This window comes from Haliotis rubra, unplaced genomic scaffold (assembly GCF_003918875.1).
Source record: "Haliotis rubra isolate DU_JTF1 unplaced genomic scaffold, ASM391887v1 Scf289, whole genome shotgun sequence".
Taxonomy (NCBI): domain Eukaryota; kingdom Metazoa; phylum Mollusca; class Gastropoda; order Lepetellida; family Haliotidae; genus Haliotis; species Haliotis rubra.
The window spans coordinates 913,245-938,896 of NW_025766956.1; the positions used below are offsets into that span (position 1 = coordinate 913,245).

Consider the following 25,652-nt stretch of genomic DNA (forward strand, 5'->3'; position numbering starts at 1 on the left):
TACTATTGTAACACTGAAGTACGACAACAGACACTGCAACAATGAAATACAATCAGGGCAACAATTGGGACAATCACAGTAACAATAGGGACAATCGATTACTTTGAAACTGCTGACACAGCCACCGAGCGTCACGGTCAGTCCGGCAGATGATACAGGAATAGATGGCCGTATAGTACAAAGAAACACGCGGATTGATGCACACACAACGTAGCTGAGAAGTAAAAAACATTGGCTAGGTGTTATCAGTAAGCTTGACTCTGAAGTGTGGTATCTGTCAAGTGTTGACGCAGTCTCTAACAGGTTTCTCTCACACGCATTGATTGACTGACAAAACACGTTGTAGTTGTAGTGGGAGTTTGCTCAGCTAGCGATGCAAGTATCACCAGAAAAGGGGGTACCTGATAAAGGGATGCAGTGCTACTGTGAATCTATATATAGAGTGGGCGTCAGTTGTGCATGTGGGTGTTGGCATGGAATCCAAGTGATAATTTTAGGACAAATCTGGGAAGCAGTGTAATGTTAGTAGGTAATATAAATGACAGGAGATATTGATATGAGTGGTCCGTGGAGGGTTGAAGGCGGATGAACTTCACTACCCGCTTACCCCGCTTCAAGTGCATGCACTTTGGGCGTCCAATGAAAAAAGGACAATGTGACGTATGACGGCCGGCCGGGAACGTGGGTGTTGTGGACACTCACTCAGAGGCCTATCCCGGAGCCTTGGGCAAAGTGGGAATAAGTTTGAAAGTTGCAAGCACGTTAGGATTTGCGGTGAAGCGTGTCGTAATAACACCTACAAACTACCAGGATCTGATCATTTGACACGATGATCCTAAAGCAGATCCGGGAGTAGTACCTTTATATACCCTGGTCACAGCTGCAGAGGAATCTCAGACTTGAGATAGCAATGTCTGCGATGCACTTTCTCCACTACTGCCTGATAGTGTTGCTCTGCTCTCTCAGCGTCGCCCTGTGCTGGCCCTTCAAACATAGGACTGGACAGAAGAAACTCAGAATGTATGAAAGAGATCCTGACTTTATAGGCAGTACGACAAACCTTTTAGTGAAACTTCAGCCACATAATCCAAGTCGGAGAAAGCAAGGTATGTGAGACATTAATTTAAATTAAATTTGTCAATTTGTGTTAATGAAGGCTTCTACAAAGTTCTTTACTAAATCATTACACAACATCATGTCCCTAGTGTGAATAATTTGAACAAACACTTGTTCATCTCAAAATGTCGAAGCCGAAGAAAGACAGTCATATACTGACACGATGCATTAACTGCATTTCACTACCAAGCGATACATTGGACAAACACAACACGCAGTTGCCATACTGTATCAGTGGTAAGTCTCCGAGTACGCCTTTTATTATACAGTGCTTAAAACAGCATATCTTTGATAAGAAATTCAGACTGAACACGGGTAAAGTATTAAATTATGATATCTGTTGAACATTCCTTTCAACTGCGTGTGTTGACGTTATTACTCCATGTAGGGGACTTGTCCTCGTCCCACGAAGTGATAATAGCACTAGTAGGGTGTTTCTAAGCCGGTGTTTAAATATGGGAGTTACTGCCATTTAGAAAACGTTTATATTAAACCGAAGTATATTACATATCTCGTTGGCATTTGGGAAGTGTATTTGTTATTTAGAGTGAAGATATAATTTGATATTGTGTTGCTAAATGGTTTGATCCATCTATACATCCATCCATCTGTCCAATCCACCTGTCTACTCGTCCATCCAACTGCCCAACCCTCCCTCCAACAATGTGTCCGTCAGTTAATCCATCCTTAAATACATCAGCATAACGCAATCTCTCCATTCGTCTATCCATCTATCATAGACCCGTGAAGGTTCGGGTTAGAATTGATCTTCAGTAACCCATGCCTGTCGTGAGAGGCGACTAACGGGATCGGGGTGGTCAGGCTCGCTGACTGGGTTGACACATGCCATCGTATCCCAAGTGCGTAGATCGATGTTGATGCTGTTGATCACTGGATTATCTGGTCCAGACTCGATTCTTTACAGACCGTTGCCATATAGCTGGAATATTGCTGAGTGCGGCGTAAAACTAAAGTCACCCACTTCTCTTCGTGCACCTTTTAGTGATCACGCCAATCTCTTATCCATCAATTCTTCAATCCAGCTTCCGTCTATGTATCCGTCCATGTATCCGTCCAACCATGTATTCACCATTCATGCTGTTTACCCTATGTCACTATCTAACAATTTCCATTTACCATAATGCCGACACTTTGCAAGCCAGACAGATAGATGTACCTATTAGTGCAAGTGTAAGATAGCGGGAGTATACCTATTCCGGTAGCCATACGCCTTTGGACATACGCTAATGTATCTAATTATCTTTAGAAGAGAGGATCTATGGTGATACACTTCTATAAATACATCACATTAACTCAGAAATCAAACCATCAACAACAGAGAATAATAAGTCTGAGGGACGTAAAAGGCAAAGCGGTAATGGGAAATATATGAATGAAAATTAATGATGAAACACAGTGACGTCAGCGGGTGGATGCGAGTAAGCATGCCCTGCCCTACCAGCAGAACCAGTGACTTCGTGAAATGTGTTCACACTCATTCTTTGTGTTTCTCAACGTGGTGTTGCTGGAAACAGAACACAAGTCGATGGCCTATAGGTTCGTTAATGCAGCAAACGGGTAGTTTCGGCTAGGTTTTCTTTGTATGACGTTTAAGTCTGCACTCAACAATTCTAGCTACATAAAGCCGATCTGTAAGTTACCGATTTAGCTGAGATTCGAGTGATTGACATCATGAGCAACAATTTACGGTCATGGAATACGGTGACTTATAGCAACCATGTCACAGCAAAGACGGGTGGATCAACTCTGTAGATCAACTCTTGGCCACATCTTCACGAGGATACTATGGTTATTGTGTCACTGTGTTGCTATAGATAATGTATTTATGATGTTTCATCAGAAAACTGGATCAGTCCAACGGCCCTTCGATACATGTTTTTGACAGAACATCGTGTACATCGCGGGGTTTCCGGTAATAAATTTTGAATATTGGAATAAGTGTGAAGGTTTCGTCTGACTAAATATATATAAAGAAGCCATTGGTCTTCTGTACCGGTACTAGTGTTTTCATTGATGCATATGCTTGTAAACTGTAGGAGAACATCCTATTAGCTGTATTACATTAAGTTGAAATATAAAAAGAATAAATTAAAAAATATATAAGCCATTGAAGTCTGTCAACATTATAACCCTGGCCGCTTTTGTCACAGACTCCTCCTCCCCTTCATACAGCCACCCACCCTCCCCCCACCACCGTGGCAGCAAGCTCTAGCCTATCCCTAAAGCCCGGATAATGGCAAATGGTATCCATTTCCATCCAAGAACATAAACAGTCCCTTGAAGATAAAAATACAAAACAATAACCCAAGAGTATATGAATGACTGTGAAGTCTGCGACTAAATTTGTATTGCTTCCTTGGTAACCATATGCTAGGTTTCAAAATCGGTATGTCAGGCGTCATATAAAATGAAACATTTTATCTTGGTGTATGTACCATGATTAATTTACCGAATCTCTCTACTCCTACACAGAAGTAGCTGTAAAAATATAAGGTATAAATCACATACGAACGTCGAGCCAATATTTATTATAAATATATATCGTCAATCATAATCAACATCACAGCATGTTAGCTTATATGACGTGGGAGGCTGGCTCAACTGATGAAGGTAGTTGACCGTTTCTACGCGATGAGTGTGGTGCTGACAATCCAATAATCAAAGCACACTCGGTTTACGTTTAGGTCCATAAGGGAACGCGCACAATGGAGTCAATTCTTATAGAACTACTTCAAAAACTGTTTTTTTAGAATGAGCACAAAACACCTGTGGACATCAATGCGAAATCGGAGACATCGTTCAGTTTCATAGTTCAGCTTCTAGTATTATAGAATCAGGGAACAAAAAGGGAGTGACCTATATGGAAACATAAACACAAACATATTCGTTTAGTTAGCAAACCAAGTGCCTTGGAATCACGGGTTCAATCTGAAGGACAAGGCATGTTGTGTACAAACCCCTATCAAGTAGTGATGTTAAAAAATGAAAAGGGGAGGTGAAGCCAACTGGTGATACCCGTCACAAACACATGCAAAGGCAAGTAAATTGTTCAAACGAAAAACATGGGACATATGGTACAAGTGAGAATAGGTCTTTACGTCCGACATGATGGAGGGTTTTGTGGAGAGTTAAAACCTTATGCAAGATTGAACTGAAACAGATGAAGCAGTTCTACTGGTGTGTTGTATTCTTCTTATGGGCACAATGTGTGAAGCCCATTTCTGGTGTCCCCCGCCGTGATATTGCTGGAATATTGCTAAAAGCGGCGTAAAACTAAACTAAACACTCACTCACTGTATTCTAAGAAAATCAAGATTTATGGATGTCAACTTCTTTAATTGTGAATAACACAACGTTTCGGAGTGTATGGTTCACCTGATGAAGGAGCAAACTCCGAAGCGTTGTGTTTTTCACAATAAAGAAGTTGACATCCATAAATCTTGATTTTATTATACATTCCACTTCTAAATGCCCTTCAAAGATTCACTGTATTCCAGTTAAGTGGGGTAAAGGTGGAATTGAATAATTTATATATTAACTACCCTGAAATGGATTATTTCTGCTTATGTCAAATATTATTTGATGGATTCCCTCTGAACTTCTATCCATGAATTTCGGTTGACAGTCATGTGTTAGTGTTGACGTAAACGTGATCTGTCAACTAGCCATTTATAAGTATTTAAAGGGACTTCAGATCAATACGTTTCTTGTGACATGAGTGGGATGGCTGAAAGATAAAATAACGCCATTTTACGCTTACACATTTCCCAACGTTGGTGACATTTAGATGCAGAGAGATTAAGCTGCAATTTCGAATAAATGTAAATGCCTTGAGATATTGCCTTTCATCCAAGTGGGAGGTTTTTATTACATTCAGTGCTAATTTTCCCGCAGTAACACCACGTGGCTCTGTTATGGGAATCGTTTTTAAATACTGTAGTCACTCTACCATTAAAATCTCATCTACTTAAAGATAAGAATTATCATACGAGGTATCATCACTATTTGATAGTCATTCATAAACATATGCTGGTGATACAGTGCCAGTACGAGTGCCTTCAGAAGGTATTTCTTAATGGGTGTGGAAAGGGTTTTGTTGTTTTTATTTACCTACATCTGTACATCAGTTGTCTTCACGCAGGTTTGCCTCATTGCAGCAAACACGTATCGGTATCAACCTCTCTTATGTATTCTTGAGTAGGCCGTAAACATTAACAAGAAATGACAAATATCATATTCCCCTTAGTGGTGGGTTGTTAATGATTTTGGGAGATTAAAATGTCAACCTGAAATCGGTACAGGATATGATTCTGATTGGTCTATTTCTAAACCAGCACAGACACTTCCGGGAACACAGGCGGCGAAACATTGAAATGAAAATTTCAGCAAGCACCTTATTGTGAACAAACGCTTCTGTGTAATGTTTATGTGTTGCCGGATGGCGGTTATGTCTCCCAGGAGAAGCGCCTGGGAGCTCCGTTACATTAGAGTCTGGGATACCTCACTCACCCAGGGTCCGGGTAATACAATCAATTTACAACGCTATCAGGTCCTGTTCATGTGAAAGCTTTTGTGTCTGGGTAGGATTTGAAAATTTGTTTTTGGTGTGGATTACAGAGAACCATGTAGTCGTTATTCACTGTCCCTACTCAACCAGGAAGTAACATGTCAACCCATATGCATCCTCCGTACCTGTAGGCTACCAACCTTTGCTTATGATTGATTTGTCAGCAGGAATTGTTGTTGATGCGGATGTGTCTTATACTGGTCCCATGCATCATATCCATGAATACCTCACAACAGATAAGCCAAAAGGATTTTATAACATGTGTAATGTTTCGGTTAAATCCACTTTGAAGCTTCCTGATGGATTTTGCCTATCAATTCAGCCAATATACGCCCCTGCCTGAAATGCGGCACCAAACCCATCCAAACGCTTTAAAAATGCCGCGAGCCTTCCTTGAAATTTCTTTGCTTAGGACAACATAACCTCACCACCAGATTCAGTTTAGTGGACTTACAACAAACGTAGTTGTAACAGAAAGAATACTTTCAAAGAGGTCAACAGCGATGGTTGAGTCGTCTGAACAACATAAGCCATAAACAGACGTCTGTGCACAAGACATTTCAGCCGTACCATATAAGCCATATGAAGCCGCCTGTTCAACATAAGCGGGCTGTATTGTGTTGTCGACTCAAGCATAAACACACGGACTCTCGGAGCCGTATTGGTAATTAATCGATTTAGGGCTATCAATAAAGTAATATGGATAGACGTTATTTCCAGTAAGCGAACTATTTGGGGAAAGAATTCCAATTGCTCCAAATCAAACAATCTGAAGTGGAATGAAAGATTCAATTATGTATGAAAGCAAGTGGGCTATAATGCATGGTGACAACAATGCTACCCTTTTGTTACAAGCTTTCCTACTACCGTCACAACTTAAAGGCCGCGCATAAGAAAGTTATAATGAGACCGAGTTTTGTCTGCTGGCAATATATATCGCCGATCATTCACTCCGAGACAGAGTGGCCATAAAGGGATATATTGTTTTCGAATTTATCTTTTGTTAAAGGCCTTTGACATTTATTTGAATGCATGAGCACGTTTGTTTATAACCTCCTCCCACGTGCAAACATTTCCCCGAACAAACAATACTTTTGGCGGAAAGTTGGTTACTGGCGTTATTCCCACCACATACCATTCCTTCAATATAACGTGCCCGTGAATATTGTCAATGGTTATTTGACATTTTCCGTCCAGGACGCCGTGAGACCACACTGGGACTCAATGACGATCATATCTAGGTGATGTAAATATAGAAGGCTATAATGCGTATGGATCTAACATGACTGGCTTTAGAAATGAATTCGTATCAAATTACTATTCAGTTTCGGCCTATAAGACCTACAAGTCCCCAACGGCTGCCACGGCACCTGGGACAGCTCCAGAGTCGCACCAGACATCAGATATAGCACTGGCCAATGCACAGGAGGGTCTTGTTGCATTTCGATGAAGCGGTTGTCATATGAAACAATAAAAATAATCCCCCTTTAGTGCCCAATATTGGCTTTCCCCCTCATGTCAACTCTAAATATTGTGTGAACTGTTAATGTTATTTGCGTGATCATACCATGGATTTAAATGTACAAGTCTTTACCATGGATGCGTGAGTGCCAAAGGTTAGGGTTCTGTCCTTGAGCCGAGCCTGTACATACAATTTCAAATTTAAGACTACAGTTGAATAAACACCCCTTTCCTTGAAACATTCGCCGATAAGGTGACGACATTATATACAGGTAGATGGTGTAGTTGTTATGACTGACATGGGAAAACGAACAGTGGGAGAAAGTGACCAGAACAATTAAATTCAGAATGTTTAGCTGCAAACCCACACAAAAGCAGGCGAAGAACGTTAGAGGAAATGTGCCAAACCAGCATCCTTAACTGCCCACTTCTAGTGAAGCAGTTTAGAAAATGATAGAAAATACGTCATATTAGCGTCTTTAGCTTCCCACCTGCAGTGGGGTAGTTGAGGAAAAGTAGAAGAACTATGTCAAATGAGCGTCTTTAGTAGCTCAACTACCTTAAGGAAAGATTTTTTACAAATATGTGACATCAGCATCCTTAGCTGCAAACCTGCGCGAAAAGGTCAAACGAACCATTTACCGCACCACAAAACAACACCTAATTAACGCTACCATTGCCACACTTTACGAGGTATTTAGGAAAGTGGTACCCATGTAGCTGTTAAAAACGATCAATAAAATATTTGAAAAACAAATGCACAATTACGATGCCAGATGCGCGTGGGGTTCCGTTTGTCCCACTCACCCAGGTTCATTTACTTGATTGCATCGTATTCTAATTGGTCAGAGAGCTGGTTCTGATGCTGTTCATTGTCAGACCTGGACTCGACTATGTAAACACCGTCATCATATAGCTGGAATCTACATAGTAATATGTGCATATTATCACAGGCCAACCTCCCCGCTGTGCCATTGTATTCCATCTATGTAAAGCATAATCGTAAGGACGAAATTACACACAGTTATGTTAACTTTATCGATATAAACAAGTTGAAATCGCCCACTCTAATATCATTTTTCATATTTTCCAGGACCATTCAAACGCAATTACCATGATGTCTTCTCACAACCTCAAACACCTATACCAAGCCACTCTTCTTGTAAGTACCTCTGTTAAACCTATACACCAGTCAGAAGACTCTCTTGACAGCACGTTTGTTAATCCTATACACCAGTCAGAAGACTCTCTTGACAGCACGTTTGTTAATCCTATACACCAGTCAGAAGACTCTCTATTGACAGTACGTTTGTTAATCCTATACACCAGTCAGAAGACTCTCTTGACAGTACGTTTGTTAATCCTATACACCAGTCAGAAGACTCTCTTGACAGTAGGTTTGTTAATCCTATACACCAGTCAGAAGACTCTCTTGACAGCACGTTTGTTAATCCTATACACCAGTCAGAAGACTCTCTTGACAGCACGGTTTGTTAATCCTATACACCAGTCAGAAGACTCTCTTGACAGTACGTTTGTTAATCCTATACACCAGTCAGAAGACTCTCTTGACAGTACGTTTGTTAATCCTATACACCAGTCAGAAGACTCCCTTGACAGCACGTTTGTTAATCCTATACACCAGTCAGAAGACTCTCTTGACAGTACGTTTGTTAATCCTATACACCAGTCAGAAGACTCTCTTGACAGTACGTTTGTTAATCCTATACACCAGTCAGAAGACTCTCTTGTTAGTACTTCTGTTGGTTGTTTATAACTGTACCAAAACATTCATGTAAGTATTCCTTTTAGGAATCTAGATCCGTAGGAAGACTGTCTTGAAAGTCCTTCTGTTAATCTCATACACGTGAAAGGAGATCGATTCACGGATTGTGTAAGCAGTTGTGAGGGTATAGTGAGATGTGCATCGTCATCATTTTAATCATGGAAAGTTTTACAATAAGAATTTGAAACTATTTGAGCTCGAGAAAGGTCGTATGAATAGATAAAGTTTCATAAAGCCATTATTTCGGATTCATTTCCTTTTATCAAAGCAACGTCAGGTGAAATGTGGGGGTTGACATCTGGTGTTAATGTTTCTTTTCCAACTGCACACACTTACTTTGATGAATACTGAGAAATATATTAACTTATATGTAGTTATAAATTTTATTTTATATCGCATTGACTCATTTCATAACATAGATGAAATTGAGAGGATTAGATTTAAGGCCATTTTGAACAGAAAATTTAAAGGTATCAGGACTGAATGTTGAAGGGGAACCCAAGGTCACGCAGTTCGAAACGTTAACCATTTAATGCGTTCGTAAACAATGTTGATCAAATTCTTGAATTTAGCCCCATTCCGAAAACCGCTGCTAATGAAAATGAACAACGTGTTTGTTTGACGTGTTTGCCGGGTTCGACTCCTGACATAGATATAACCCATTTGTATCTGTTGTGATATTGTTGGATTACTGCTAGAAGCAGCGTGAGACCCGACTCACTCTCTAAGTGATTATAGGAAACAGATTCCAAGTTCACTGGAGAATTAATCAAATTCATTGAGACATAGAAAATGAACGTGGGTGATGGTGGGGGTGAGCTGGAAGGAGGATATGTCCCACCCATCTGATCAAGCCTTCATGAAGTTTACAGAAAAGATGAAGTAATACTGACGATGGATATTACAAACACGCTGTGACGGCTCTGACTCTTTCTCACTAAGGCTCAAGCTTTTCAAAACATATAAAAGTAAGAACGCCCGGTGTCATGATAGGATTCCCTTCCTACTTGTCAGTCTTTGCCGCCGTTATCCCATAATATCGGCTGTCAGCACCATACCTGTGTCCAAATGCTACTTTCGGCGTTCTCCCTACATAACGCTGACATCTAATGATGTAACTGAAACCCTCATCGAGCCACATTTAAACATCTTTTACTTACTCTAAGCATTGTAGGTATGTGTGTGATAAAATCCAACGAGCACTACTCTAAACAGACACACACTGGGGTAGCCTTTTGGTTAAAGTGTTCGCTCGTCTCGCCGAAGACCCGGGTTCGATTTCCCACATGAGTACAATGTGTGAAGCCCACTTCTGGTGTCCCCCGCAGTGGTATTGCTGGAATATTGCTAAAAGGGCGTAAAACCAAACTCACTCACTCACTCACTCACTTAATAGACACATCGTCACCATAAGGCACATGTGATGCTAACGTCTATCTCTTCAAAGTAACCCATTTAGGAGGGGTATGAAGGCGAGAAACCAATACTAATATGATCAATATGGGATTCGAACAAAGTACGGTAATATTCTGCACGCGTTAGGTACTCCTCATTGAACTTTGCGAAATGTTAACAGTCATCCGTTTGTGGCTTAGATCAATGATTCCCTTTATTAGTAAATATAAACGCTATGAAATATATACGGTAAAAGTATGGATCATGTGTCTTCGCCTACATGAACAACGTTGTTATGCCAACAGGATGACAATGAAAAGGCGTAAACAACTGAAAGTTTTAAATGACATGAAACATGGCTTAGGTTAAATTATCTCAAATAATGGAAAACATATTGATATTTGAATCTATCAACGTGAATACCCGGGGTCAGGTATTGCCATAGTAGCTCACACAAGTCAGAAAGCTTACATGCATACGTCATCAGTGTTACAGCACATCCCATATATGGCCAGTATGTTAACTGAGAAAAATCATTTGGCTGGAGCACATGTCTATTCTACTTTTGTACTGGATTCTAAGCTCCATATAAAGAGAGACATTTTGTTTGGTCATGTAAACGTACCACCAAAGACTCTTGGTTACAACGTTCAAAGTAGAGTAAAGCTTTCAAAAAGCTTTGCAGTAGACATGTAGAACACACTTCCAAATTTGACGAATCAGTGACGTTCTATTTTGAATGGTATCAAATATGCCGGTGTTTTCTGTTTAGATGAACAGTAACCTTACCTTTGCACACATTTGTGATGGGTGCCACCTAGTCTGTCTCACAGTCCCTAAACCACATTAATTTCCACACTGCCTGTCCCTCTCTGCTATGTTAAAGCCCTGAATGATGCAAGTCTAAACTTTCTCAGGTTCTGAATCTCTGGTCTCCCTGGAACTCCTTTTCAATTTAAATGGGTTTGTTTGCTACCATCAAAATTATATATATTCAGAGACTAAGCGTTAGTCTAGGTGCCACCTGTTGTTGACGATATGCTCACCTTTTCGCGAACACTTGGTATTATCGAAATTTCGTAATGATTCATAAACACATACCCATGATACAGTCGGAATCGAACAATGGTGTCTGCGGTTAACAGAGATTCTTGGTGATTATTAAAAAGGTTTTGTCGCTTTCATTTGAATGCTATTTAACCAAATAATCTACAACGTTTGTTTTATCAGAACTAGATTCCCATTATCCGAAATAAGTATCAACCATTACACATACGTACGCATATTTTCATCATGAAATCTAGCAACACATTTTAGTAACAGAAAGTAACAACGTGTACGAACGCACCAATAAAACTCCAACACACTGATGATGATCAAAACGTGGAGAAAATAAATTGTTGTTGAAGTAACACAGTTAAGTATTGTACAAACACACACTGTGTAGACAAACAGTCTTGTACTTTTACATCAGTTACAGACCGGATGCAGCCACTTCAGTCGTTATGCGGAATGCGTGTCCTCACATTCAGATGCATTTTTTGGCTGCTATGTCATTGAAATCCGACTCGCACGTCTTTGGCATGAACATTTGAATAAACATTCCTCCATTGTCCTATTGATTTTATTATTTTCTCTTTGACAGAATGTTAGCATTGAGAAATGCATGCTATTGACAGACATTATTCGCCACCCCCGCATCGTGAAGGCTTTGGTGAATGGAAATTGCCTTTTCTTTTCAGGACAATTATCTCATTGTAGATTACCTCTCCAATGAATGGGAATGGTTTGTTCAACTAAATGGATATACACTGCCTCAGATTGCCGCGTATTGACATTACAAACACGACGTTGGACCCTCTCCATGCACTGTCCTTAGGTATCATATTGTATCATATTGGCGCCCTGTGAATGTGGCCATCCAGAGAATGAAATTAATTTCTGAAAATATTCGAAAGGCTTCTATGTCTAGTCCAGTGTGTTGCGTCAATAGACACACTCTTTGTCTTTAAACGGTTTTTGTAATGGGATGTAACTTAGGATTCAACGAAGCTTTTAACAGTCTTTCCCTTGAATAGCGTGTCAACACGAAGGTGGCTAAGGTCATAGACGTTCTTAAACACCAAGGATTATGATGTGGACAAATTGGGATTCGAATCAATGGCCATCAGACCCTAGCAGCAAATTGGAGCAGCTCTTCATTACGGTTTACGGTACTTCAACCAGTAGGTTCCTTTATGACCTTTATCTGTTCCGTATGAAGAACGGTATACTTACTATACTACCCATCACAAGTTTAGACTCACTAAAGTACTGTCGGAAATGCTAGAAAAATGCTTTTTGACTTATATTTAAAATTCAGAGGTATTACAGTTACTTAAATAACAAATATCACTTCAAGAAACATCTACCTAATGTAGACCGAGGGAATAATTTTTGAGACATGCTCTAAAATGTGTTTTTACTGATGAAAATACCAAAAACTTAGAACAATAAGGGGTAGTGGGACGTTATTTGATACAAACATTAATTGCCTGGGTTACGTCATCAATATCCACGGTATCGCCAGGTGAAATTGACACCTGAGCACACGCTCGGGCGAGGGGTCATCTCAATAGATGTTTTCTGCAAAATGTTGAATATGTGTACGTATAGTATACGTATTGGTTATGTAAGGGAGCATTTGTGTATGTGTGTTTGTTTTGAAATAAACATACGAATTACTGTACATTGGAAAGAATCCTATCACTTGTGTTATCTTATCGATTGATTGTAGAAATGTGCAACGTTTTAATAAATGTTTTGCATGTCAACAGTATATTTCATTGAAAGAATATGGATGTAATTCGTTCAGTTTAATCTAGTTGTGAACATTGGCCAAAGATTTAACGAAGTCACTGGTGTAGCTTCTTTAGAATATATATATTCTTCTTCTCATAAAGTTTGTAGACCGCCCGTCTAAGCACTCCCTTGTCAAAGTTGTCAAAGATGGTTTTACGTCCCGGTTGTGCTTTTGAGACGGTCCCTGTCTTGTCTGATTTGTTTACAATTTTGTAAACTTGTTGGTAAGACATACCAACAGCTCTACAAGTTCTGTAATAAACCCTTTCTAAACTAATGAAAGGTTTACCTCTGTCTTTTTCAAGCAGAAAAAACTTATAAACCTTTGCAACAATCGTTGGCCATAGTGGACGCTGTGATAAAGATGTGCATGCATGACGGGAAACTTATTTATCAAGACTTAACATTTATATTAATATTACTTCAATAAAGAAACGATAATTAAGTAACGTAACACAAACATTCAACATTTATTTTTGTTTAGGAAAAACGTTAATTCATATTTTTACACCACCTGTATTATTAGCATAAATGTAAAGACTATTTCAGATTTCTGTTGTTGAACTCAGAAAAAATCTTAAGTTGCTGTTTTGGTACAAAATTCTCTCCTGTAAACTGCCCTTTAAATGCAAGGGAATGTTAAATCGATTGAAATAAAAATTAGGTACACTATTGGCGAGTTGATATATTGACAACATAGTACATTTATCACCTTTATAAAGATATTAAGGCTAAAAAGCATTTTTCTAGCATTTCCGACAGTACTTTAGTGTAAATGTAGCCACTTACTTCAGTCAACTGGTCTAAAGTAGATTTTGCAAAATATTCCATACTGTTTAAAGGTACTGTTTACACACGAACTGATGTATTGTAAAACAAATTGGTAACGTTGGAAAGATTATTGTCATGAGTTCAATAAATAATGAAACTCGGTGAAAATTGGCGAATTCTTAACAAAACTTTACACCAAAATGCAGCTGTTCACATGCACGATATGTGCACATGCTTTTCAGCAATTTGATGCATGATCCACATGCAATTCATCTGCATAAGGTTTGCAGTTGGTTCCCCCAAGTTAGGGGAGAAATTCATCTTCGAGTTAACCACATAAATGTACATAACATATAGTGAATGCTTTAAGTGAGTCTATACTTTTGATTGGTAGTATATGAAGAAGGACGTCATGCGTTTGATCATTTTTTGATTATCAAGTGATGACATGAGTGAACGAGCTTGGGGTAATGCTCTTTCGAACAAACTCTTGGGTGTGTCACCAAACTGTTGAGCTTCAAACACAGCATTGGATTTAATACCACAGCAAGATGGTTTGGTGAAGTGAAAAGGGGTTAAACACATTTTTCCACACACATAGCGACCTGCATTCGTCAAGTGCTTTGTACCATTCCAGATTTTGTACCCTTTTGTAGGTCACTAAGCCGGAATATTCTCAACAAGGACATCCCCCTTAAAGACATTATTCTGGATCGGCCCTTGTTTTATCCCCCCTAATGACAAACGCCAGTCAGGATAACAACATGTATCATCTTATCATCTAGAACCGCGACCTTCCGCCCTCCTGGCCAATGCTCTATCCGCTTCACCACGGTCCAAAGAGGGCGATATATCGTTTAACGTACACATCATCGCACGCCTCTGATAATTACTTTGGCGAGCGTGATAAACAAAACAACAAAAACCCAAACAATTACATTCCACAATCATAAGTAGTCATAAGAATAGTCAAGATAGCAAGTGTTCGCGAAAAGGGTGGCACCCTTCACAAATATCCCAAGGCAAGGCAATTTTCGTGTATAAAAACCCGCGAACTTATTGTCAATAAAGTGAATTCGGTTAAAAAATTCAATTCCATAATCCAAACGTAGAAAAAATATCGGAGTGGGCGTTCCCTGTAGTAGCTGTTATGTGACCCTCCACGTGCCGAGAAGTACACGCCATAAATATCATGTTATCATAGTAACACGATATAGCGGATAGGGTATCAGGAAGTAGATGGTGTCATTAAAAAAGATTTCCTACAGAAAAAGTATTTTACATGGATTCACATAAAAGCAATTCCTGCAAAACAACCGTGATCAATAAAATTGTTTGTCTGATTTTGTTGCAAGTCATTTTCCGTTGTGTGTGTTCCTATTTGATACACACAAGAATCTGACTTGGTAACATAGGTTCATGTGTATATTGTACCTACGTCATCATTATTTTTATCAAAAAAGTGGATAGTGAAGTCATATAGTTGGTACTTGCATCGATCAGATACAAATAGTGATAGCTCTATACGGAGACGCGAAACCTACTCGCTAAAACATATTACAGATTTCTAGCTTATCAACAAACACGGCTACAAAGTATTAGGCTTTTCAAAGACACGTTTTCTTCCGAAATGTCTTCTATTAGCCAGAGTGTTTTTAAAATCTGTTTCCCCCCCCCTCTCGCCTACTGCTATTACTTTAATGTATGCCAGCTGAGAACTGACCACCCTCCTTTCCCACTAAAACTTTACATGATAATATATATATAGATATATGTTCATCGTGTGACAAGATACCAATAACCCTTTTGCTCTTAACGTGCCATTCATTCAGGCGCTGTAAACATACGCGATTACTTAGGTTTCATGAAAAATAAAACCCTGATTCAATTAACTTAAGAATCTGTGTGTATCATTATGTCAAATATATATATTGTATATATAACTACAACTATACAGTTGTCCGTTAAATGTTTCCATACATGGAAGTGTTTATGATGGAACCGCTTAAGGCGCTTTCTACATGGTGTAGATTTCAAACCTTGACACATGTGATGCCACGTATTTTGAAACCATTCCTTCGACAATAGATTCTAGAAAGTCTATGCTTAATGAATATCAATGTTTATAAACATATGGAGCATACCATGAACATACGTTACACCCATTATACCCGCGCCTATGTTCTGATATTTAAAATACCACACACATACAAATGCGCGCACACGCACACACACACACACACACACACACACACACACACACACACACACACACACACACACACACACACACACACACACACACACACACACACACACACACACACACACACACACACACACACACACACACACACACACACACACACACAGACAGAGACAGAGACGAGTTGTACCAATGTATTTCATTGTTTATTTACTGTTTCAGGTCACCACACCTCGTCTTACACATCCATGTTCGACAACACAGGACCTATAGAAGTATTTCGACCTAGAAAGTCTCGTGAGTATCTTGGACTTGGTCACACACCCACTAATCTCTCTCTGTCACACGTTGTCTCACGACCATGTAGTGCTTCGTCATCCTGTAACACCCACTGGCCTCTCTCTGTTACACGTTGTCCCACGACAATGTAGTGCTCCGTCATTAAGTAACACGCACTGGTCTCTCTCTGTCACACGTTGTCTAACGACCATGTAGTGCTCCGTCATCATGTAACACCCATGTCTCACTACCACGTAGTGCTCCGTCATCCTATAACACCCACTGGTCTCTCTCTGTTACACGTTGTCTCACTACCACGTAGTGCTCCGTCATCCTATGTCACTACCACGTAGTGCTCCGTCATCCTATAACACCCACTGGTCTCTCTCTGTCACACGTTGTCTCACTACCATGTAGTGCTCCGTCATCCTATAACACCCACTGGTCTCTCTCTGTTACACGTTGTCTCACTACCACGTAGTGCTCCGTCATCCTATGTCCACTGGTGTCTCTCTCACGTCATCCTATATACACCCACTGGTCTCTCTCTGTCACGTTGTCTCACCCACGTTGTCCGTCATCCTATCACAAGTTGTCATCACTGGTCTCTCTCTGTCACGTTGACCACGTAGTGCTACCATCCACTGGTGTCTCTCTGTCACACGTCACACGTTGTCCAGTGCTCCGTCTGTCACACGTTGTCTATTATCTGTCATACGTTGTCTCACTACCACGTAGTAATCCGTCATCCTAACACCCACTGGTCTCTGTCACACGTTGTCTCCACTACCATGTACACCCACTGGTCTCTCTCTGTCACACGTAGTGCTGTCATCCTATAACACCCACTGGTCTCTCTCTGTCACACGTTGTCTCACTACCATGTAGTGCTCCGTGGTCTCTCTCTCCGTCATCCTATAACACCCACTGGTCTCTCTCTGTCACACTGTCACTACCACTGGTCTCTCTGTAGTGCTCCGTCATCCTATAACACCCACTGGTCTCTCTCTGTCTGTCTCACTCACTACGTAGTGTTCCGTCATCCACTAATGGTGTACTGGTCCCTGGTCTCTGTCACGCGTTGTCTCACTACCACGTGAGTACGTCATCCTAACACCCACTGGTCCTCTCTCTGTCACTGTCACGACCATGTAGTGCTCCGTCCACTGTCACACACCGTTGGTACCATGTAGTGCTTCCGTCATCCTACAACACCCATGTAACACGCCCACAGTGGTGCTCCGTCATCTAGTGCTCTGTGTAACACCCACTGGTGTCTCTCTCTGTCACACGTTGTCTCACTACCATGTAGTGCTCCGTCATCCTATAACACCCACTGGTCTCTCTCTGTCACACGTAGTGTCTCATCCTACCACTGGTCTCTCTCTCGTCACCACCATGTTGTCTCACTACCACGTAGTACACGTTGCTCCGTCATCCTATAACACCCACTGGTCTCTCTCTGTCACACGTTGTCTCACTACCATGTAGTGCTCCGTCATCCTATAACACCCACTGGTCTCTCTCTGTCACACGTTGTCTCACTACCACGTAGTGCTCCGTCATCCTATAACACCCACTGGTCTCTCTCTGTCACACGTTGTCTCACACCATGTAGTGCTCCGTCATCCTATAACACCCACTGGTCTCTCTCTGTCACACGTTGTCTCACTACCATGTAGTGCTCCGTCATCCTATAACACCCACTGGTCTCTCTCTGTCACACGTTGTCTCACTACCATGTAGTGCTCCGTCATCCTATAACACCCACTGGTCTCTCTCTGTCACACGTTGTCAGTGCTCCGTCATCCTGTCATTTAACACCCACGTTGTCTCACTGTAGTGCTCCGTCATCCTATAACACCCACTGGTCTCTCTCTGTCACACGTTGTCTCACTACCATGTAGTGCTCCGTCATCCTATAACACCCACTGGTCTCTCTCTGTCACACGTTGTCTCACTACCATGTAGTGTTGTCATCCTATAACACCCACTGGTCTCTCTCTGTCCATGTTGTACGTGCTCCGTCATCCTATAACACCCACTGGTCTCTCTGTCACACGTTGTCTCACTACCACATGTAGTGCTCCGTCATCCTATAACACCCACTGGCTCTCTCTGTCACACGTTGTCTCACTACCATGTAGTGCTCCTGTCACTGGCCTCTCTGTCAGGCACGTTGTCTCACTACCACGTAGTAAACCCACTGGTCTCTCTCTGTCTCGTTGTCACACGTTGTCTCACTACCACGTAGTGCTCCGTCATCCTCTCTCTCTGTCAGCACGTTGTCTCATAACACCACTGTAGTGCTCTTCATCCTATAACACCCACTGGCCTCTCTTGTCACACGTTGTCTCACTACCATGTAGTGCTCCGTCATCCTATAACACCCACTGGCTCTCTCTCTCTCACTACCACGTTGTCCCGTCATCCTAACACCCACTCATGTAGTGTGCTCCGTCATCTGTTACACGAACGCACAATGTAGTGCTCCTCTCTGTAACACGCACTGGTCTCTCTCTGTCACATGTTGTCTAACGACCATGTAGTGCTCCGTCATCGTAACACCCACACACGTTGTCTCACTACCACGTAGTGCTCCGTCATCCTATAACACCCACTGGTCTCTCTCTGTCACACGTTGTACCATGTAGTGCTCCGTCATCCTATAACACCCAACACGTTGTCTCACTACATGTAGTGGTCATCCTATAACACCCACTCTCTGTCACACGTTGTCACGTCATCCTATAACACCCACCACGTAGTGCTCCGTCATCCTATAACACCCACTGGCTCGACCACGAACTCCCATCGAGTGTCTCTCTGTCACGCGTTGTCTCACTACCACGTAGTGCTCCGTCACTAACACCCAGTCTCTCTCTCGTTGTCACACACGACCACTGGTGTAGTGCTCCGTCATCCTATAACACCTCTGGCCTCTATAACACCCTCACACGTTGTCTCACTACCATGCAGTGCTCCGTCATCCTATAACACCCACTGGTCTGTCGTTGTCTCACTACCATGTAGTGCTCCGTCATCATATAACACCCACTGGTCTCTCTCTGTCACACGTTGTCTCACTACCATGTAGTGCTCCGTCATCCTATAACATCCACTGGTGTCTCTCTGTCACACGTTGTCTCACTACCACGTAGTGCTCCGTCATCCTATAACACCCACTGGTCTCTCTCTGTCACACGTTGTCTCACGACCACGTAGTGCTTCGTGATCATGTAACACGCACTGGCCTCTCTCTGCCACGCGCTATATAGCATTCGTTCACCTGACTGGTGCACAACGCGAACCTCTAGTAAGCAACATATCTGGATATTATTTGGAAACGTCTATTTTTGTTACAGCATGCGAGCAAGAGGATGGTACGAAGTTAATACAATGCAAATCCAACAAGTCCCAGTGTATTCATGAATACATGATCTGTGACGACCACAAGAACTGCGACGGTGGAGAGGATGAAGACCCGGGATCGTGCTTGCTGAGGGTCTGGGTATGTTATTTGTTTCAAGTTTTGCTGTTAAACATCTAATATCACTTCCTGGAAATCTTGATAGGCCAGATTTATGTAACGCTTCACTGTGAAACATTTCCCTTGCTTGGTATCAAGGTATATTGGACATGTTAATGAATTACCGCCAATCTACCTCTTCCTTAGCTCTGAATATGGACAGGATAGACGTTTATAGTTTTTTACTGCTTCCTTCATTTTTCGTGTGAAACTGGGTTACCCCGCTAGTGTTAAGAATAATCTATCGATTGAGTTGAATACAAATAGTGTTTATATGTAGGACAGAACTATCACGTTAACCGCTGTAACGAAAATTAGTGAAAGTAAAGTATGGATGAACACATGTCCCCTATGTTGATGTCTTTCTGTTTCCTTCAGATTCTCAAATGGATGAAGAGGATTGAAAAGTCTATAAAACAATAATAGCGATTCCTATTGCTACACAATGCTCTCCTCACTAACCCATACCCTCCAAGGCTTCGACATGGGTTGATTAAATATGCATATTTTATTTGCTGACGTTTTTAACTATATGCAACCTTCTGCTCAGTGAACTCCAAAACCAGTGAGCCAAGTCTTCTGTGTGAGACTCAGTCAAGACATATCACTATAGCTTTCCCGTGAGGATCGCCTGAAAATGTTGGAAGATACAGCAGCTCGAAGCCCACGTGTCGTCATGCATTGCTTTGGACGCATCAATGACGGGGACGTCAACAACTTGAGCAGTGACGGAACGACAGCAACATCAAGTAGCAGCTGCAGCAGTGAGCAACAGTCGAAGCGATGGCGCAAATACGATAATCAAGACTTCGGCCTTTTGAACGCTTCTCCAATGTGCATTCTGTTTTCGAAAAAGCGTTCATTCCAATGTCGTATTGTGTCATGCATCATTTCAGTGACTTGACTTGACACTTTACATATCAATGAGCAAGATATCTGATGATGTAAACACGCATTCCTGTGCTATTTACAAAGGGTTAGGAACATTACGGCAAGTGTTGTGTTCGCCCTTGCATAGGGATGCACAACATTAGGTGGTATAGTTGTTACTACGGTACACAACACACGCCGTTACCTGTAACGATGAAGCTATGAAATAGTGTTCCAAGTAGCCAGCCGACCAATGGAATCTCAAGGGGTTCACATCCGTCACACGGTGTATCCAGGTGTATCTACCAAAGTATTCTTTTTACCTTTATATTTATATTGCATCGTCATGCATAATGCATCGTAATCTATTGTGGTACCGAAAGTAAACTATCGAGTCGTGAAATTGCTGTAACGATTTAGTTACCATGTAACCTATGTACAGTGAAAGATCATTTAGTATGGATGATGTACAATGTACCTCTGGAAAATATTGTTTGATCGGCATTCTAGAAGTTGGTGAGTCAACAAAATCTGGAAAATATGTTTAATAAAAGCGAAAAACATTGTCATAGCCACAAGAAATATCTGCTGGAAGCAGACTCGAATATATTATACAGACTGTTATCGTATTGTGTATTCATTTTCTGACGAAAACATTTATTTTGGTTTTCAAAGTGACATCCTCATCAGAGTCAATCGATTTATGTAATGACATATTTTATTTGACAACAGTTATGTGAATTCCATTTAAACTATGAAATAGTGTTCCCAGACGAATCAGGAGGTACCTGCAGTGTCATGTGTGTCTATCAAGTGTTATTGGTATTAAAGAAAAACACCGTCTAGACATTTAAAAAACACATCATGACAACATGCTAAAACAAACTTAACTTTAATCCATGTGTAATTACAGTATTTAACAAAGAAGAAAAGAAAATACGTAAATATGTATTTTACATTTCCTAGTACATGTGTTGCATTGGATGTACAACACATCTACAATGTGGCGAAGGTACAACGTGTACAGCTACCCGCTTGTCGCCGTCAAGGCCTCATATACTAATTCGTGTTGTAAAAGTTATTGTGTGGTGTTCGCCGGATTATTCATCATAATAATGCAATCTTTGCTTGTTTTTTCGGATCTTATTTGAACAAACTGTGCAATATATTGTTATTAGCCTATAGTGTTTGAAATGTTTTCAACATGTTTCAAGAAGTTATTAATACGAGATTATTTAAGATTATTTTGTTTAGACTTTGTTCTGAATAAAGTTATTTTGATTACTAAGCAATGTTTTATGGTCTCGATTTTCAATGAGTGAGTAAGTGAATTGGGTTTGCTGCAGCTTTGTTTACAGTTAGATTATGGCGTGTCAGCGTCATATGGGAGGAAATCCGGAAGTAATGTAGGTCTTTCCACATCGGCGGAACCCACGGCCACTGCCACGGTGCCGATAAACCTGGAAACATTATCGGGGCACAGCAAAGTGTGGAGCTTTAGACCTCTCGGCCAACCGTGCCCCTTCCAATGATTTCTTAAGAGTTATTGACATGTTCCCGAGTAATCTCTTAACACACACACACACACGGCATGTCAGTTGTCATCGCCTCGTACAGCCTCCTACAGTAAACTACTCCGTTGCACCTCGTTTCTTGGTTTCCAGTTGCTTCATTCGGCTAACATCACTGGTGGAAACATTGCGTTTATGTTTTTCGACGGATATAATGTCTCAGTTCGACTCACAATTAAACAGCAACACGGCAACGTTCGCAATGTTTACATTCCCACAATGCATTTAAGTTGCAGAATGAATGAATTCACGTGTTTGTTATGAATGAAAAAATAGTTACGTCAGAATGTGACCTAATTGAGAGGTCATCGGTTATCCAATCAAATCGTTAGAATCTCAGGTCAAGTCGTTACGACACAGGTCAACGCGATACGACACTCGTGTGACGTACGAGATTAGTATGCAACTACCCATACGTTGACCACGTGGGTAATAAAACAGAGTATCATCTCAGTCCTGATGCTCAGTCCAGCTTTTCCATACTTTTACAGCTGCCTCGAGGTCCATCTCAGTTTGTGTAATATTATCATTCGACATACTATCAACATCACTGTCACAGTTGTCATCAGATCGTGAGTAATATGTCCAATATTAACATATTCAATAAGTTCACTTTCTATACTGACATCATTAATGTTATATACGACCTTGAAATAATCTGTCCACTGCAAGTTATAGTTAAAATGTGGCCGCGAGGATTTGTGTATGTATGCATGTGCGTGCGTGTGTGTGTGTGCGTGAGTGCTTGTGTGGATGAGAGAGAGTGTGCGTGCATGCGTGCGCGCGTGTGTGTGTGTGCTAGTACTAGTAAGGACTATGGCTTGTTGTGTAATGCTAGCCAATTAGATACCTTGCCGCAATTTAAAATGGATCCCCGACTCAGTGTACCGACTACGACCCTGCCAGTCACTACCATTATCCCCCTAAAGTTCAGCGTCAGACAGGGTGTCATCACCTTTCAACATCTTCAATTTAATGAGAAATAGGGCTGAACCTGACGAGCAAAAAGATTCAGGGTGACAACAAACTCTCTACAGGGCGGTCAACTCCAAAAGTCAACTTCCCCATCTTCTCGAGCAATATTCCAACATATTCAGTCATTTGTGTTTACAGTCCATAACTTTTGAGGTACAATCCAGCATCTTCTTTTACCAAGACATACGACTCATGCTCAGGGGTTTTTCAATCCAGGTTACAACATTCAGGCCTCAGTAAAGCTTTCAAACGTTTTATGGTAGACATTTACAAGATATTTCCATATTTGATACTTCAGTTACAAAAATGATATCTGATGCAGTTTCCTATGTTGACTCATACATTCCAGATCTTATTCAGGTGAACAATTGACTACCCTTTGCATATATGTTTATGGCAATTGACACTGGTGAGTCAGGATAACTTGACCCTAACACCTGGCATCATCCCTATTGTTTAGTGATTCATAAACACATGTACTGTAGTATCTCATTATGTCAATCACTGCATTGTCTGGTCCATAAAATAAAGCATGTAATAGTGGTGCCCGAGGCGTTAAACAAATAATTATAATTAAAAAACAAACAAAAACAAAAACAAAACAAACAAAAACGTACAACGATCGAACAAACGAATGCTCTAAAAATAGTCGGCATTGTACAATCGACTCTGCTCTCAGCAACGCATTCTCATGGATGTGAAAGCCTTTTGTCACTTTGTCTTGCTTTTACCATATGCAAATGCCTTTAGCAACGAATTCTTATGGATGCGAAAGCCTTTTGTCGCTTTGTCCCTCTTTTACCATATGCTGCTAGCAACGAATTCATGGCAACCATATGCAAATTCGAATTCTTATGGATGTGAAAGCCTTTTGTCACTTTGTCTTGCTTTTACCATATGCAAATGCCTTTAGCAACGAATTCTTATGGATGCGAAAGCCTTTTGTCGCTTTGTCCCTCTTTTACCATATGCAAATGCCTTTAGCAACGAATTCTTATGGATGTGAAAGCCTTTTGTCGCTTTGTTTTGCTTTTACCATATGCAAATGCCTTTAGCAACGAATTCTTATGGATGTGAAAGCCTTTTGTCGCTTTGTCTTGCTTTTACCATATGCAAATGCCTTTAGCAACGAATTCTTATGGATGTGAAAGCCTTTTGTCGCTTTGTCCCTCTTTTACCATATGCAAATGCCTTTAGCAACGAATTCTTATGGATGTGAAAGCCTTTTGTCGCTTTGTCCTGCTTTTACCATATGCAAATGCCTTTAGCAACGAATTCTTATGGATGTGAAAGCCTTTTGTCGCATTGTCTTGCTTTTACCATATGCAAATGCCTTTAGCAACGAATTCTTATGGATGTGAAAGCCTTTTGTCGCTTTGTTCTGCTTTTACCATATGTAAATGCTTTTAGCAACGATTCTTATGGATGTGGAAGGCTTTAGTCACGTGTTCCTGCTTTTACCATATGTAACATAAAACGCACATTCCAGAGAATAAACGGTGACTTCTCATTAAAATCCAACAAAGCAAATACCATTATATAGCTGCGAATATAATATGACCGGATCATTGAAATCAGTGATGACATTAAGCTTTGCAACTAGAGATTCCGATAACATGAAGACACACATGGACATTAAGTTGACTGCATGTCTCCAGGCTTGGTACAGGTGGCAGTGTATCATATCAATAAATCTTTCAACGTTTCCAAGCACATTTTCCCGTGGTTTAAAGTTGACGCACGTGGAATGAAAGCAACAAAATATCAAGAATTTTGTAAGAATGTAACACGTAAGAATTACTTTTATTGCAGAAATATTTTTGCTATATATATATATATATATATATATATATATATATATATATATATATAAATATGATGTCATGATGTCTTTATTACGTCAGTATTACGAAATCAATATCATTAGTCAATATAAATGAAAGATTTAATTTGATTTAGTCATAAAGAGCATAATCTGGGAATTTCATATCCGATAGTACTTCAGGAGAAAATCGTTTTCTTAGGCGTTGATAAATTAATGCATTTGTACAACGTTCGAAGAACGATTAGTTGAGATAATTTTGGTAATGAATGATTATTTTATATGAAACATTGACACCAGAAGCTTAATACACGTACAATATTTCTCTATCCTCACTGAATGGTAGTCCGAAACTCCAAAAACACTGTAAACCAGTACCCACGACAACATATATGGCGTCGCAAAGGTTAAAGAGAATCAAGCGAAGTTAAACGTTACTCGC

General features: G+C 40.6%; 1 protein-coding gene across 2 annotated transcripts; it reads left to right on the forward strand.

Annotated features, from left to right (window-relative positions):
• The first annotated feature begins 424 nt into the window (after positions 1–424).
• LOC124281763 lies at positions 425–22,130 on the forward strand. 2 transcript variants are annotated; one of them, XM_046717737.1, is made up of 5 exons: positions 447–1,106; positions 8,259–8,327; positions 16,387–16,461; positions 19,809–19,954; positions 20,351–22,130. In XM_046717737.1, exons 1-5 carry the CDS (start codon positions 911–913, stop codon positions 20,393–20,395), a joined length of 531 nt encoding a protein of 176 aa, XP_046573693.1. In that variant the 5' UTR covers positions 447–910; the 3' UTR covers positions 20,396–22,130. The 2 variants fall into 2 exon arrangements, with proteins under 2 accessions (XP_046573694.1, XP_046573693.1); XM_046717738.1 differs by lacking the exon at positions 8,259–8,327 and having other exon boundaries at positions 425–1,106.
• The last annotated feature ends 3,522 nt before the right edge of the window (positions 22,131–25,652 follow it).

What these genes read in the sequence shown, in the direction of transcription:
- LOC124281763 (XM_046717737.1), top strand. Translation starts at nt 911, where the DNA reads ATGTCTGCGATGCACTTTCTCCACTACTGCCTGATAGTGTTGCTCTGC. An exon ending in TATACCAAGCCACTCTTCTT is followed by an intron (nt 8,328 to 16,386) that starts GTAAGTACCTCT and finishes TTACTGTTTCAG; the next exon opens with GTCACCACACCTCGTCTTAC. An exon ending in CGTGCTTGCTGAGGGTCTGG is followed by an intron (nt 19,955 to 20,350) that starts GTATGTTATTTG and finishes TGTTTCCTTCAG; the next exon opens with ATTCTCAAATGGATGAAGAG.